The sequence below is a fragment of the Nomascus leucogenys genome, chromosome 15 (assembly GCF_006542625.1).
Source record: "Nomascus leucogenys isolate Asia chromosome 15, Asia_NLE_v1, whole genome shotgun sequence".
Classification (NCBI taxonomy): domain Eukaryota; kingdom Metazoa; phylum Chordata; class Mammalia; order Primates; family Hylobatidae; genus Nomascus; species Nomascus leucogenys.
In genome coordinates, this window is record NC_044395.1 from 69,502,058 (window position 1) to 69,519,247 (window position 17,190).

Genomic DNA, 17,190 nt, shown 5'->3' on the forward strand with positions numbered 1-17,190 from the left:
CGCCTGTAATCCCAACACTTTGGGAGGTCAATATGGAGTATTACTTGAGCCCAGGAGTTTCAGACCAGCCTGGCAACACAGCAAGACATCATCTCTACAAAACAAATTTTAAAAATAGCCAGGTATAATGGCATATGCCTGTAGTCCCAGCTACTCGGGAGGTGGAGGAGGGAGGATCACATGAGGCCAGAAGTTTGAGGTTGCAGTGAGCTAGGATTGCACCACCACACTCCAGCCTGAGTAACAGAGCCAGACCTTGCCTCTAAAATAAAATAAAATAAATAAAATATAAAATAAAATAAAATAACACAATTTACATTATATTAGGTATTATAAGTAATCTAAAGATGATCTAAAGTATACGGGAAGATGTGCACAGGTTATATGCAAATACTATGCCATTTTATAGAAGGGACTTGAGCATCTGTGGATTTTGGTATCCTTGGGTATCCTGGAACCAATCCCCCACAGATACTGAAGGACCACTACTGTGCAAAATGCCCTTGGAATTCTGGCTGAGAACCTTCTAGTCACTATGGGATGTCTACATCCTGTTCTGTCTACAGCCCCAGTATAATATATGTTGACATTGATTTAGAGTATTTGGGGACACAAATCCCCCAGCCCCTTCCTTCTTGCTGAACGACTATCTCATCAGTAACAAGGCTACTTACCCAAACCTCGGAGAAACTTATTCATTCCACTCTGCTCAGTGTCTGGGAGTTCTTCTAAGTACTGCTCCACTCGCTGCTCAAAAAGGCCTGGGTAAAAGAAACAGGCACAGGGAAGAGAACAGTCACTGGAGGAAGGGAAGGAGAGGCCTTACATGAAGGGAACCATGGAGCACAGATGCCAAAAAAGGAGAAAGAAAACATCTGGGATGATAATTTGCAGGAGCATCTTACTAGAATTCAGGCTGGCTCCTCAAAGCAATCATTAGTGACATCTTGCCGGGGTTTGCTGCTGCCATCCTGCCTCCCCATGCACATTCCCAAGCTGCACTAGGGTGAGGAGGCTGCTTCTCGGTTCAGAGCTGCCCCAAGTGGACATCTCTAGCTTCCTTCAGACAACTCTACCATGTTGTTCCAGAAAGGTTGTTATACTAAATGGATAGTATTAGAGGACAGAAGAAATACTAACCCTGAGGTTAGACAGAAAGATTGTGATGAGATGAAAAAGCCCTAGAATGAGCTGATGAAATAGCAAAAAACGAGATAACCATCTGCCTTAAATGAAGATTGCCACCAACCTACGACAGCTGGCCCAATGCTCTCTAAGGGAATTCCCAACCCCTGGGTTCTCAGAACCCCCGAAATTGCTCAGTCTGCTCCTTTTCTCTGGATAGAAGGGCTTTCTCCTATCCTTCTCTTTGAGGAGGGGGTGGGTAACCAATGGCATGCTGCTCCTAGGTGGAGATGAGTCCCACCTCTAGCCATGTGGCTTAGCTTGTGCACAGACTTGTGAAGGCATTTACTGTGACAGGAGGAGAATAATGCTACCTTGGAAGTTTCTAACAGAGGTAAAGGGATGTTAAGAGGCCTGGCCCTAGCTGATGTCCAAGAGCTTCCATCATAGTGCCTGGTTCTTCGGCCCTGCTGTGGGTGAAAAAATTAGAGAAGAAAGCTGATAACCAAGCCTTACCCTTTGCCCGACACTTTCTTAGCTCCCTGTCTTGGATGAAGCCAGCAAACATCTGAGACTCCATAAAAACCTCAAGAAAGCGGCGGATGCTTTTGGAGGCCACGGATTTGCGGAAGGCCTCTCGCTGAAAGGCCCTCTCTCCCTTCTCACTCTGTGTCAGAAAGAGGGAGTAGTGCCCAATGGTCTCCACAAAGAACCGGATAAACACCTCCGACACCAGCCCATTGAGGGTATTACATTCTGGAAGAGAAAAGAAAATCTTTGAAGGTTCAGGTCAAAAGCCTGCAAAGCCTTCCTCAATCTTCACCTGGTGTAGTCTTCCTCTCCCCAACAAGACTTCCAGCCAGTACCACTCTTCTGTTCTGGAAGCTCTTTTTGAGACCGAGTTTCACTCTTGTTGCCCAAGTTAGAGTGCAATGGCACCATCTCGGCTCATTGCAACCTCGGCCTCCCGGGTTCAAGCAATTCTCCTGCCTCAGCCTTCCAAGTAGCTGGGATTACAGGTGCATTTTTTGTATTTTTAGTAGAGATGGGGTTTCACCATGTGAGCCAGGCTGGTCTCGAACTCCTGACCTCAGGTGATCCACCTGCCTTGGCCTCCCAAAGTGCTGGGATTACAGGCGTGAGCCACCACGCCCGGCCTCTGGAAGCTTGCTTTCTTGTGCTCATGGCCTTGTAACTAGCCTACAAGCTGCAGAAGGCCAGAAACTATGTTCTGAACATGGAAGTTGAAACATAATTGCTGGATGAATTAAAGTAGAAACTAGAGCACCACTTTCGTCATATCCTCACCCTAAATGATTTTTCTGGCTTCCAAGGAAGAGGAAGTGCCTTTCATCTCCTGCAATGGCTTGAGGCAAGGCCTCAGAAGGAGGAATAATTAGTTTTCTGTCAGCAGAAAGTATCTTTGGGGTTGCCACGTCTTTGGGTTTTCCTTCCTAAACTACCTGGGGTAGAAGAGACGCTAGAGTGAGACCAAGGTCCTCATCAGCCAGAAAGGGTTTGCTGCGCAGAGGCAGAGTTCTGGCCCTATGGGGTCCTGACCCAGAGCAGAGGGAGCCTGGAGCAGAGCTGACCATGCCCAGGCACTATTCTCACCATCGTCGGAGTCGCTGTCAGAGTCCTGGGAGATCAGCTCATTCTTCCTCTCCAGAGCCTGCTCCAGAGCTGCCTGTAACTTCCTAGGTAACAACGTGTCCTCGTCGTCCATCTGCAGGAGAAAGAAAGCACAGTGACAATCATAGCTGACACTGAGCACTTACTATGTGCTAAGACCTGTTAGAAGAGCTTGAGTAGATAATCTCATTTATCTCTCCCAGTAACCCTCATAACTGTCATCAACCTCATTTTAAGATGAGGAACTGAAGCACAGAAAGGTTAAGAAACTTGCCCAAGATTACAGATATTAAAAGTGGTAGAGGGTCAGGTGCAGTGGCTCACGCCAGTAATCCCAACACTTTGGGAGGCTGAGCGGGAGGATCGCTTGAGCCCAGGAGGGAGTTCAAGACCAGCCTGGGCAACTTAGCAGGTCCCTCTATCTGCAAAACACACACAAAAAAACAATTAGTCAAGTATGGTGGCATGCACCTGTACTCCCAGCTACTTAGGAGGCTGACATGGGGAGGATCACCTGAGCCCAGGGAGGTTGAGGCTGCAGTGTCATGACTGTACCACTGCACTCCAGCCTGGATGACAGTGAGACCTTATCTCCAAAAAAAAAAAAAAAAAAGTGGTAGAGCCAGTGTGGCATTCACTGGCCTTTGTGACCAGGACCAGCCAGGGGTTCCTGATTAGGTCTCCCCAATTCCTCCATCTTCAGCTCCAGGTAGGAGGCACAGTTGGCTTGGGGCAGGGAGACTGTGGCCAGCCTGTGTCTCAGGAATGAAGTTAGACTGTTGTTTCGTCTCTACACTCTGTTTCTGTGTCCACATCACTATGCCTGGTACCCAGGGAGTCTTCAGCTCCGTCATTGGTGTGTAACAGACAGTAAGTACATTTCCATAGGGGACAGCACTGGGTTGTGCTCCTTTGTAGAGAGCCAGGAGGATTTCCATGACTAACAAATGCTTTTTGTAGTTGACAATGATTGCAAACCTGTACCTTACACAACAATCTATAGTTATTTGTGTAACCCCCAGCAACATTTCAAGGCAGGTGTTGTCACCACCTCTGCTTTAGAGCTCAGAAGAATTTAGAGGCCTAAGACCATGTGGCTCAAAGGGGGCAAAGTCCAGTGGCCAAGTCTGTGGACTCCCAGGCCTGTTCTTCAAATTCCCACGCTGCCTTCTAGAAGCTCATGATGTCACTGGAAAGGCAGACCCTGCTAAGGTCAAGGATTCCAAGACCAGCTTCTCCCCAACCTTGACTAGTCTGTGAGCAGTATGGAACCCAGAGAGCTCAACAAACAGGTTGTGAAGGTTGAGTAGTGTGTGTGATGGTGCAGGGTGCTCAGGAGCCCGACTCTGGCAAGCACCCACCCTCTTACCTGTCGAATGAATCGGTCAGATCCCAGATTCACCATCAGCGCCTGAGAAAAGGAGTCATTAGCAGAGTGGCCCAGGGCATGAGTCCCACAATGCCCTCTGCCAGGCCTCCAGACCTCCCAGGTTCCCAGGGTCAGATAACAGGAAGTACTCCAGCCGGGGATAGACCTCCCAGGGAGAAAGGATAAGAGCCTGGTAAAGAGGCTGAGGGGCCACAAGTAGGATCCCAGCACCTGCTTCCCCCTCCACCCTTCCCCCCAGCTAGTTCCCCCAGTGGCCCACCTCCTCCACAGGCAGCTCCTTCAGTTTGGGGAGGGAGCTGGAGAGCAGGCCAACCAGGAAGGGGGTGGGACAGCAGACGATGTCAATCATGGAGGCCGGGAGGACAGGAATGAAGGTGTGCTGCCAGGAGAAGGGGTAGAGCAGGGCCACCACCGCGTGGGAGCAGCTGGAGAGGGTACTGATGGGCAGACAGAGAGACAGAGCACCTGAGCCCAGGCCCAGGACCTTAGAGCTCGCTGGAGGCTCAGGACAGCCTTTGATTGTGAACCTCCCAGTGCAACGAAAATGCTAATGGGGCTCAGGGACCTTGCAGACTGGTGAGGTCCCCACTTTCCCACTGCGTAGCGCCTTAAGGACAACAATGCTACTCTCTTAGGGAAATGTACCTGCAAACAGCCAGGAAGGTATGCAGCAACCCGCAGGACAGTCATCTGACAAAGATCTGGAAAAGGGCTGTCTCGGGTTTGGGGGGCACATCAGTGGGCCCGTGGCTGAGGAGGCAGGAGGTTTTGTAAACCCCTAGGGCCAGTGAATGCAGATCCTGGGTACCCTCTCCCACCCTACATCAGAACTAGGCAAGAGGGACAAAGAACTTGTGGAAAACCTAAAACATCAGCAATGGAACATTAGCTGGCTGGACCTACACCTCCCCTCTCCAGCCAGAGGCAGACCCCAGGCAGAACAGGAAGGACATCTTTTCCAAGACCCCAAATTGGCAGAACTTGAATACCCAGCCAGGCCAAGAACAAGACCTTGGGATCGTCCCTCCCAGAATGGTCCTGGAATGTGCTCAGAGGCAGCTGCAACCACAGGAAACAATAGCTATATTCACAGCCCCATGGGAGCTGGGCTGGGGGGGTGGGGTGGCAAAGAGGAAGCTCAGCCCTGAATTAGAGGGTAGAACCTTCAGGAAAAGAAACCTCATGGTCCAGGCTCTCTTAGGGGCCACTAAGGTCAGGCCAGGCCAGGGCACCAAAGCTGGGCAGTCAGGGGCTTTGTTGGCTGACAATGACTGTGGCTGGCACACAGGAGGGGCCTCTTGGAGCTGCTGTACCCAGCTCATTCCAGCTGTTGGGCTAGATTTCTTCACAAGGGCCTGATTGGCCCACAAAACACCTAGAACTGTGAGACACAGAAGCACTGAGGCTGTGATGGGAAGAAGTGAGGGGCAGTTTTCCTTTTTAAACCCTGGTCCTCTATGGAAAAGTCAGCAGCTCTGGTTTTTCTTCCTCCTTGCTTCTCCTGGGCTAAGGATAGGCCTGCGTTCCTGCCCCTATGAAGGCAATCAGGAGTTCATTTCTCGGGCTCCTCTCAACTGCTCCCTCATACATATGGAAGGAAATACCCCAGGGATTCAGGACTTATTGGAGGACAAACCAGAAGGGGGATTTTCCTTCATTGCCCTCCTCTGAGCACCTGACATTAAGGTGGCTTAATGTCCAAATGACCACTCTAGAGAAACCACTGCTTGGGATGGATTCTTTGACCAAAACAATATGTAACATGTTGCCAATAACCCATCCTGTTGTTGTAGGACTTATTAAGAAATTATTTTACACAGAGAGGAAAAGTTTTTGTTTCCTTTTTTTAAAAAAATTTTTAAATTTTTATTTATTTATTTATTTTGAGACGGAGTCTCACTCCCAGGCTGGAGTGCAGTGGCACAGTCTCCACTCACTGCAACCTCCACCTCCCGGATTCAAGCAATTCTCCTGCCTCAGCCTCCTGAGTAGCTGGGACTACAGGCACCCACCACCATGCCCAGCTAATACAGAGTTTCACCATGTTGGCCAGGATAGTCTCGATCTCTTGACCTTGTGATCTGCCCGCCTCGGCCTCCCAAAGTGCTGGGATTACAGGCTAGAGCCACTGCACCTCATTTCCTTTAAAGCAGCTCAAAAACATTTCTTGTCTAGAAAGAAAGCCCTGGCTCTTACAGCCAGGCAGGCAACCTTTGATATGCAAATACAGACCATTAGAAATTGGGCCCACCCAACATGGCAATTCCCACCGTTGTCCTCTTGCCCTTGCCCCCACAGGTGCCTAGCAGCATGGCTGCCCCGCATATTCCCACGTGTGTAGAACATCAGGTGCCCTACATTCACATATTAAAAGGCTATCATGGGAGGGCCAGCTTTTTCGGGGGCTACGTGAATGACATGCCTGGTCAAACCAATCCCCTAAGCCCTATGCAAATCAAACACTGCCTCCTCCAGCCTTCTTATAAAACTGGCTGGTATCCACAGCACTTGGGGTTCCCTCTCTCGGCTTTGGAGCCTCTCTCCCTCTGTCTCTGTACTTTCTTCTCCTTTCTGCCTTTCTTCTTTCCTTCTTGCCTATTAAACTCTCCACTCCTTAAAACCACTCCACGTGTGTCGGTGTCGTTTTATCTAAACCAGCATAAGAACCAAAAACCCTAGTGTTCCTCCACTCATCAGAGCCATATCACTGTCCCTTGCCTGTGTCACCCCCCAACCACCACTGACATAAAACTTTTTTCTTTTTTAAACCTTGGCTGTCTAGAAGAGCTCCGAATTCTTCCTTCCTAAACTGCCTCACGTCCAGTGACCATCACTTCTGCCACCCCTCCCATGGCCACCACCAGACCTTCTCGACACCTCTACCTCTAAAATCATAAATGCCAGCATTTCAGACCAAGACCTGTGACCCATCCAGCTCTTTTCTTACTCCTCCTAAACCAGCTCCCCCACTTCCCTGGCACCTCCAGGCCCTGCACATCGTCTGTTTCCCAGTGTGGGCTGGCCAGCCTTCCTCACTCACTCTCCTCTCTGCACCTCAATGCCCCCACCGCATCCTTCTCCCCAGCCCTCCCAGTGCCCAGCCCTGGGCCACTGCAGTTGCCTTCTCCAGGGGACACCCTCCACAGGACCCTCGCCGGCTGGCTCAGCATTCCTCACACTGTGCCCAATCAGTGCTCTTGCCCCTTCCTCACAGTGGCTCTTTCCTCAAACTCAGCATCCCATTGAGATGGCTTTGCCTCCCCCTCCAGAAGAAATGCAACCATCCGCCAAAAATCTCAATTTCTTAACCTTTCCCCTTTACATATCCCGGCACCTGCACAGTCTTGGCTGTTGCAAAGGAAGAAATGTCCCTCCCTCCTCCCTCAGGCCAAGCCCTCCACAGGGTTCTCAGTCCTGCCACCTGTGTGCTCCCAAACCCTGCTCTCACCCACACAGGGGTGCTACCTTTCCACCTAGTCTTCCATCTCCCTACGCAAAGCCCCACTCCAGCACCGGTCTCCAGGGCATGCTTAGGCTCCTAAACACTTGCTGATTCGCTTGTGGGCATGCCTTCCCCCCTCCCTTCTTCTTCCTTGCCTGGCTGGGCCCTACCTGAGCTTATCTGCCACAAAAATGACCCGGCGCTCCAGCAGCAGCGAGGCAAAGATTCGGATGAGCTGGCGCACACTGAGGCAGGTAAAAAGGCACTCAAAGTCCACGTGCTCCAGTCTTGAGTCCATGGGCCGCCGCAGCTCTAACACCTGCAGGAGAGCGATGGGAAAGTGGGCCGGTGCCAGCCAAGTGGGTGCTGCCCTCCGGCCCTCCACGAAGCAACTGGAGGCTGCTTTCCCCTTCCAACCTGCTCTTTTCCAGGTCTCTCGTCTACCCTGCAGTAAACTCCTCTTCTCCATCCCTCGGACTACAGCTCTGCTCTCGTAGCACTCGAACACCCAGCCTGTGGGCAAGAGGGCTGCCTGTGAAAGCGGGGAAGCCTCCAGAAGGAAGGAGTTGAGGGACCATCCATCGGGACCTCAGGAAGAGAGGAGAGCTGACTGCTCTTAGAGATAGGGAGAAGAAGGGAACCACACAGCCACATCTCTAGGGTCCTCCTGCCCAACTCCCCAGACAAAGCTCTAAGCCCCCCAGTGCTGACTAGACCCCACTGCTCTCCAGGCATCTCCGCATCCCAGGACTCTAATCCCAGCCACTGCCTCTGGAAAGGCAATGCTGGGGTCCTTGTTGCCCTGTCCCCCTCCCTTTCCTGCAGAAGGAGTTTCATTCCAGAGGCTGTTTGTCCTGCCATCCTGGCCTTTATCTCCATCACCCTAAGTCCCGTGCCAGGCACAAGGAAAACACAAGCAAAGGGCTGGCCATTCTGCAACCTTGCCAGGAAGCAGGACTGTCTTATCAGGGCCAGGCCTAGCCCTCTTTCCTCCAAAGGCTGCTCCCAAGGTCAGTGCCACAGCTCAGAGAGCCACTTCTCTGGGGGCAGTCACAGGGGTGGAATGTAGCGAGTGACCCCAGCAGTGAGGGCAGGAGGAACTGCTGACGCTCAGGCCGTGCCAAAGCAGCTGTCCCTGGGGTCTGCCTGGCCTCATCCTTGGTCCTGCAGCATGTGTGTGTAGCACAGATGTGCAGGCCTCCTGAAAACTAGGGTGAGAAACCAGTTCTCTCTCACTTCCCTATGGCATCAAAGGTAATGCTTTACAAGGAGTTTTTATACCCACATCATCTCATTTGTTCCTCAGAGTCTAAGCAAGTGAAGGAGTTCTAACTCCTAACTCAGCATCCATCCTTCTGGGCCCCAGAGAAGCAGCAAAATGGGCACAGGGCACGGTAACGGTCTGTGTCCACTGTCTCTCCTGCCTGATGGTGTACTCCCAGAAGGCCCAGTGATCCGCCGTATGCTGGGTACACCCCAAATGGTCAGTGAATGTGGGCTCATGGAAAGAAGTACCACAATGATGCCAGAGCCCTTTATACCTGCTCCAGGCCCTGTCCCAACCCCAAAATTCGCAAGCCCCCTGCATGCAGCCCAACAGGCTCTGCTCTCTAGCACCCAGCCGCAGTCCCTACATCCCTGGGGCCCAACCCTCCCCCTTCCCCCAGGGATTGAGAATTCACACAGGCTACTCCCACTCCCGGCCTTGTTCCATGCATCCCTGCCTTCAAGGAGATCAAGCCCAGGGGGCTGAAGGAGCTGAGCAGTAACAGCCTGGGAGTCCAGTGTCAGGACAGAGGCAGATGTGACCAACATCTGCACAGGGACAGGCAGGACATCTAGAAGGGCAGCCAAGCTCATATGGGTGGGGAGAGGTCAGGGAAGCCCTCTCAGAGCACAAGGTACTTGACTCCCCAAAGAGAAAAGAAGAGAATTGTCTTCTAGGCAAAAGGAAGTAGGGTTGAGGGAACAGTAAGTATCAAGTCAGAAGACGAGAGCCCAGTGAGGTGGCCAGGGCCAGACCACGAAGAGCTCCCAGGCATGATGCTGGGCTGTAAGGGAAGGGTCACCTATCCCGTGCCCCACAACCACCACGAAGCCTAAAGTTCCTCTAAATGAAGGGGAGAAAAGAGGCGAGGAGAAAGCCCTCAAGCTAGGATTTGCCACTGCTCAGCAAGCCTGGTATGCTTTTTTGGTCAGTCCCTCTCCTACTCTCTACAACTAATTTATTTATTCTTCCCTCTCCTAGAACCCAACATCCACCTCTTACTCTCAAAGTAATACCTTTTCTATTTTGACATATATATTTTTTGAGATGGAGTCTCGCTTTGTCACCCAGGCTAGAGTGCAGTGGCGCGATCTTGGCTCACTGCAACCTTCACCTCCCGGGTTCAAGAGATTCTCCTGCCTCAGCCTCCCAAGTGGCTGGGATTACAGGCATGTGCCACCACACCTGGCAATTTTTTTTTTGTATTTTTGGAAGAGATGGGGTTTCAATATGTTGGCCAGGCTGGTCTCGAACTCCTGACCTCAAGTGATCCCCCCGCCTCAGCCTCCCAACGTGCTGGGATTACAAGCACATGAGCCACGGTGCCCGGTCTGACCTTTTCTACTTTGAGAAGATCAAAGCCATCAGATGAGAATCCAAAATCTACTAAGCCACTCCCTCCTCTCCTAATAAACGCCAAGCCCTCCGTGGAGCCTAACACCCATATCTTCTCAGTACACTCTGCTAGCCCCTCCTCCTCCTGCAGCTCGAACCTCTTCCTCTGGCAGCCATTCCCACCAGCATACAAACAACCATCCCTAACAAGCTTCCCTAGTTCCACATTTCAATTGCTGCCCTCTTCCCTATTTCACTCCACAGCCATGCAATCTTGAGAAGATATCTACACAGGCTGTTTCCACTTCCTCACACCCATCACTTCTCAACTCACTCCAGCCCAACTTCTGGGCCCCAGCACTTGTCAAGCTCTTGCCACGCCTCATCCTGACCTCTTGGTGGTTCCTGATCCGGATCACGGCTTCCTTCCTTTTTGAGGTGCTCCTGAGCCGCAGCCCTCTCCTGGGTGTTCCTCTCCTGCAGGGCCTCTGCATGTTGGGGTTCCCCAGGACTGAGGAGGACCCCATACTGGGCTCTCTTCTCTTCCCTATTTACACTCTTTGCTACCAAATATCTTCTTTTGGGGGTCTCATGGGCATCTCAAACTTGACACGTACACATTTGGACTCTTCCTCTTCCTCCTCATTACCTGCTTCTCCTTCACGAGCTCCCATCTCAGTACGTGGCTCCATCATCTACCCTGGGGCTCCAGCCAGAAAACTGGGAGTCAGCCTTACAGTCTCTGTAACAACTACTCCCTGTTTCCAATCAAACACAAAGTGCTATTGGTCCTAATTCTAAAATCCATCTACTTCCCTTCCCCTGTTCTACCACATCTTAATCCAAAGCTGCCATCATCTCTTGCCTGTAGTGCCGCAACAGTATCCCTACTGGTCTCCCTGTTTTCACTCCAACCATTATCTACATGGCAGCCACAGTGGGCTTTGAATACATGTATCAGCTGGCCACAGGTGGCTCACGCCTGTAGTCCCTACAGTTTGGGAGGGGGAGGTGGGAGGATTGCTTGAGTCCAGGAGTTCAAGACCAGCCTGGGCAACAGGGTGAAACCCTGTCTCTATAGAAAATACAAAAGTCAGCTGGGTTTGGTGGTGCACGCCTGTAGTCCCAGCTACTCAGGAGGCTGAAGTGGGAGGATCGCTTGAGCCCGGGAGGGTGAGGCTACAGTGAGCCGTGATAGCACCACTGCACTCCAGCACCACTGCACAATATGGGTGGCAGAGTGAGACCCTGTCTCAAAAAAATAAAACGAAATGAAAACATATATCAGATCTTATCATACCCCTGCTTTAGATAAAACCCCCAAATCCTTAACTTGGCCTAGCAAGGACATTGTGATTGGGTTCTTGCCTGCCAACCCACCCCTCTACCTCCACCCCGTCAACCCTCTGACCAGCATATGCCCTTGCCCAACTTTTGCCTTTGCAGATGCTGGTTCCTCTGCTTGGAATAATCTTCTCCCGTTCATATCCTTCTCTTTCCGTCTCCCTCCTCCTGCTTCATTTAGTTGCCCCCACTCACCACTTAGGTCTCTGATAAAGTGTTACTTTCTCAGAGGAGACCTTCCCTGGCCCCTTATTTAAAGCAGACTCCCCTGTTCCACACTCTCATAAGGTCCTGTGCTTTCACCTGGCTCATAACACATTTAGGAATTATCTATTTGTATGTAAAAGTGTTTATTATAATAGCAGTATCTCCCGCTAGACTACAAACTTCATGAGGACAGAGCCGCGCCCCTCTACCTCTGACTCTGCTCTGAGGTCTGGCGCAATCCCTGATGGTGAGATGGCACACATTCAGTAACTGTTCAATGAACAAAAGGAAGGCAGGTGGAATGCAGTTTAGTCCAAATGGGTCAGGGAAGGCCCCTGGGAGGAACAGAGGGCTGGACAACATGTACATTCCTATTGTTTGCTGTTTTGGTCCCTAGTGATGGGGTACACCGATATGGTTGAGCAAGGAGGGGCTGTGCTCTGCACCCCCCAAAGACTATGACCTTGGCTAGCATGGTCCTCCTGCCACCCCGGCCCGTAGCCCGAGAGAAGAGGATGCAGAAATCCCTACCTCATTGCCAGCACCTGGCAGGAATGTCTTCACTTTGATGGTCTTCCCTGGGGCTGGGAAGGGTGACTCCATGAGACTTCTCATGAAAGGATAGACCAGTGCAGCGGAGATCCCACGCCGGCGCTCCACCTCATCTAGGACCTGTGCCCGCCACCAGCAGCCCAAAGAGGAAGGGTGTCAGGGCATTGCCCTTCCCCCTCCTGGCAGAGAAGAGGGCAGCCAAGCATCTGACCAGGCTAGCCCAGAAGCTGGGAGACCGGAAGGCGGTCTTGCCAGGATCTGCACACTCTACCCCCTCCCGTTTTCCTTGGCACTCAGTGACTCCTCTGTTCCCTAACTGGCCTTGCTTCAGTCCCCAAGAGCGGAGTAGCTGGGCAAAGGAAATACCACCCAAGAGTCAGCTCCCTGGGCGCTCCTGCTTCCCCAAGGACTCTGGCTCTGCCCAGGGCCCAGGGTGGATTGTGACAGGGGCAGACACTGCCAGCACAGGAGCTGGGGAAATGCCAGCCGGCTGGGTAGAGAACCAGGCTGGGGAATGGGAGGGTGTCAGAGAGCTCGCTGGTACTTGCTCCTGCATTCCGTCTCCCGCTCGCTCACAGTCACAGGTGGTTTTCTCATCTAAGCTGGCTGCAGATACTCCTGTGGGAGCTGTCAGCTGGGGGAGGGGAAGGGAAGCCTCCCAGAGCCTCTTACCTTGGAAAACAAGCCGAAGCAGCCAAGGCGGCTGATGACACAGTACACCTCTGGCAACCGGGGCCCTTTCCCACTTGGCTGGGCCGGGACAAGGAGGAGGAGGAGACAGACAGACACAGAGAATGCATGATTACCATTTCTGGCTCCTTTTCCTTGGGAACGGAGGAGTAAGGACTGCCCTTCTAGTGGAGGAAGACTCTAAGCCTCCTCTAAACCTCTCTGCAACCAGAGCCCTGAAGGAAAAGCCACCACTCTCAGGACAGGCCTCAGCTCTGCAGGATCTCCTAGCACCAGGTACCAGGCTCCTGCCAGGCTCCACACAGGCTCCGCCCTTCCTCCCAGGAGGACGCTGACAGGGGCTGGCAAAGGGCAAAGCAGTTTGGCAGAGGCTACAGGGTGTCTGTGGATTCATATCCCTGAGGCTGGGACCCCAGCAGATGGGAAGGACTAGGGTACATCCTTAGGAGCAAGCCATTGTAGCTTTTTAGCCCCATAGGGCACATTCGGCATACCATTTCTTTTTTTGGTTCTTTTCTCCCTTTCTTGATCCACCTCCATTCTAAGAGGGCAAACTGAAAACAAGAGATGGGAGCTACTATTTATTGAACATTTGCTATACCTGACTCCTAGGCTTAGAACTTTATGAGAGATTTGTGAGAGAGAGATTATTATCCCCTTTATAGATGAGGCAACTGAGTTCAAAAAGATAAAGCCATTGCCTAAGGCCACCTATCTAGAAGCTGTGGAGCCAGGAGTTTGCTTTGGCCCTGTTTGGCTGTCTTACCCCTAAAGCCTGCTGCTTTCTGACAGGAAGGAAAGAAAACAAAGACACTGGGTAGAGGTTTGCTATGAAGTAAAGGGGCACAAAGAAGAACGGGACTTAAAAGGTGGGCACGGCCGGGCGCGGTGGCCCATGCCTGTAATTCCAGCACTTTGGGAGGCCAAGGGAGGTGGATCACCTGAGGTTAGGAGTTCGAGACCAGCCTGACCAACATGGAGGAACCCCCATCTCCACTAAAAATACAAAATTAACCGGTCATGGTGGCATGTGCCTGTAATCCCAGCTACTTTGGAGGCTAAGGCAGGAGAATCGCTTGAACCCGGGAGGTGGAGGTTATGGTGAGCCAAGATCACACCATTGTACTTCCAGCCTGGGCAACAAGAGTGAAACTCTGTCTCAAAAAAAAAAAAAGGTGGGTAGCTAAAGGGGAGACATGCCCTGAGAGCTCCCAGGCCTGGAGCCCCCATGCAGGCTGCAGTGCCTTCTCCAGCAGGGCTCAGAGGCCTGGAGGGCCTGGCAAGTCCAAGTGGGGAGGGAGCAGAGCAGCAGGTGCTGGCCCCTCATGCAGGCTGCTAAGCAAATGCAGATGGGGCTATTTCAGTCTCCAAACCTGCTGGCCACACGTCACAGATCTAAAGAGAAGGCAGAATCTGTTTTTGTCCATATTAGGCCTGAAACTCACTCCTGTCTCTTTCCCTCTCCCCCGCCTCCCCTAAAGCCCCAAGTGATTAAATCAAGTATGTGGGATTTGGGTTAGAATCATTGTGTCCAATCTGCAGGAATGCCGAGCTAGTGCCAGCCCCCTTGGCAGAGACCCAGCCCAGGCCGTCTCTGAGCACGCCAGGACAAACACGCTCTTCCCTGGGGGCAGCAGCCCCACTGCAAAGAAGCAGCTCTGCTGCATCTATGTTCCAGCAAAGACAGCCTTCACATCACTCCTTCCAAGCCTGGGAGGCCCAGGCGGCCAGAGGCATGCTGGCCTCTGCCTGGCTCACCACCTGGCATCACTCCTGTGCATATGCCCTTTGCCCCTCCATGGGCATTCTACCTCCCCACACCCCCTCTCCCCAGTCCATCCTCTGGGGGTGATTCAAGAGTACAAATTGGTGACAAATGACTTCCCTTCTGGTTCTGTATGACCTTGGGCAAGTCATTCTACCTCTGAGTTTTGACTTCCCAATCTATGGATCAGGGATAATAATAACCCATGATCCCAATAACCCAATAATACTATGATCATTTTTTTAAAAATACATACTTGAAGCATCTAGCTTGGAATGTGACAGGTTCTAAACAACATTTATTCCCTCTTATTCCCTTGGCCCTTCCCTCCTGTGTTGAAAGTGGAATCTCCTGTAATAGGCCATCTAAAGTCCCTCGAGAGGAAGATCCATGTTAAACTCATCTTTATACGCCCTTAGCACGTGCCTGACTCTCAATAGGTCAGGGCTTCTGATAAGGGATGATAAGTGTTTCTGAATTAATGAATGACTGGCCCCAAATCCTTCCTTCAGGGCTCCAGCCCCCTTCATCTACCCCTAGACTGGTATCTGGGGAGGCTTTCTCTTGCTAAGGCCTGGAAATCCCAAAACATTGTCAACAACCCAGTGCTCCAAGCTGGGAGTGCAGCAGGGGCCAGGCTCTGAGCCTCTACCCAATCTATTTCCCAGGACTAATGGGAAGGGAGATGGCGAGGGACTTCTCTTTACAAAATGGCTAACATTTTCAAAACCCAATCCCTTTCCCCTAGATTCAAGGTATCTCTCTCAGATTCCCAGAGAAGGTATGTCTCTGTCCCTGCCCAATCTCCGGCCCCACCACACCACAGACAGGCCTCCTCCCCACTACAGGCTGGCCAGGCATGGGGGTGAGGAAGGTTGTCCCTCACCTAATCTGATCCATATACACATACTGCTGGGGGCGATTCGATCCTGCAACCAGAGACCAGCAATCAGAGCCCATAATCCCAAGGGAAATGACAAAAAAGTAGAGAAAAACTAAAAAGACATGAAAACCCACTCCCTCCCCTTATTCCAGATAATCTCCAATCCTAAGGCCCCCTCAGAAGCACCATTCTGAGCCCTGCTCTCCCAGGGTGACCTCACCTGTGAAAGTGTGTGTGTTGGCAGGGGGTTCGGGGTGGCCTCAGGAAGCAGAACATAGGATTTCATACAAGCTAAAATTGCAGAAGGGCACACACACACACACACCCTGGCCTATCCCCTGCCTGCCAGCCTGAGGACCAAATGGCCTCACTCACCAGTAAGCGCCTGCAGTAGCCAAAGCGTCTGCTGCCATCTTCCCCAGTCAGCATGAAAGAAAACGTCTCACTGGAACAAAGAGAGGTCTGGCATCAGGGAGGTGTGAGAGGACCTAGGAAACAGCCCCCAAGAATAGGGACCGTCATTTTCAGGGTGGGGTGAAGGGCCAGGTTGCTGTAGGAGAGGATGAGACTAGAGCAGGCCCCACTCAGGTGCCCACTGCTATGGGGGTAAAGAAGGCTATGCCCCTTCCTCCCTCAGGCCAGGCCAGGCCTCACCTGCTATACTCTGACACAGGGAGCCAGTCCTTGGCATCAGGGAAGCAAAACTGGGGAATGGCTTTGAGCCTTTCCTCTGCCTCTCGCATCTGCTTGGTGGGTCGGTCCAGCTGCAGGGAAGAAGGAACCAGGAGATGACATGGAACCTGAGGGCGGGTGGTGGTGGCTGAGAAGCCCCTCCTCCCGAGGGCCCTAGATGCCACTGACCAGCGGGCATGATCTCAGCAACCCTTGTCCCACTCCGAATTCTTACAGAGCCCAGAGTCATCATTCATTCATTCAATAAATGCCAGTGGAGTGCTTTCTATATGGCATCTGACACGGTGCTGTGCACCAGGGCTCTTGGCTCTCAATGGAAAACAAAGGGGACAAGGTCACCAACCTTGCACATTCTGGTCAGCAGAGTGAGATGGTCAACCACAACATCTCAGAGGGGGGCTTAAAAAGAAATAAGCAGGGTGACTGGGCGTGGTGGTTCATGCCTGTTATCCCAGCACTTTGGGAGGCCGAGACGGGCGGATCACCTGAGGTTGGGAGTTCGAGACCAGCCTGACCAACATGGAGAAACCCCATCGCTACCAAAAATACAAAATTAGCCAGGAGTGGTGGCGCATGCCTGTAATCCCAGCTACTTGGGAGGCTCAGGCAGGAGAATCGCTTGAACCCGGGAGGCGGAGGTTGCAGTGAGCCGAGATCGTGCCATTGCACTCCAGCCTCCGCAACAAGAGCGAAACTCCGTCTCATAAATAACAATAAGCAGGGTGATGTAACAGAGCAAGCTGGGCAGGGGAGGGGCTCCATGCAGGTGTCTGGACAGACCTCCTGAAAAAGGTCCTACTTGAGCAGAGCCTGAGAAATGAGAAGGAGCCAGCAGCCAGGTGAAGTGCTGGAGAAAGCACATTCC

The 17,190-nt window shown here is 52.0% G+C and overlaps 1 protein-coding gene across 4 annotated transcripts in view; it reads right to left on the minus strand.

Annotated features, from left to right (window-relative positions):
- The window catches only part of DENND2B (DENN domain containing 2B), a 121,452-nt gene that overhangs the window by 1,446 nt on the left and 102,816 nt on the right, over positions 1-17,190 (minus strand). For 3 of the 4 annotated variants that reach the window (XM_003254907.3, XM_030829629.1, XM_003254908.3), the window contains 10 exons: positions 16,287-16,396; positions 16,008-16,077; positions 12,967-13,044; positions 12,274-12,414; positions 7,760-7,908; positions 4,407-4,584; positions 4,127-4,168; positions 2,740-2,851; positions 1,642-1,881; positions 675-761 (listed from right to left, as the gene is read on the minus strand). In XM_003254907.3, the coding sequence (XP_003254955.2) occupies positions 675-761; positions 1,642-1,881; positions 2,740-2,851; positions 4,127-4,168; positions 4,407-4,584; positions 7,760-7,908; positions 12,274-12,414; positions 12,967-13,044; positions 16,008-16,077; positions 16,287-16,396 (1,207 nt within the window). The other variant, XM_030829630.1, reaches the window with a different exon arrangement.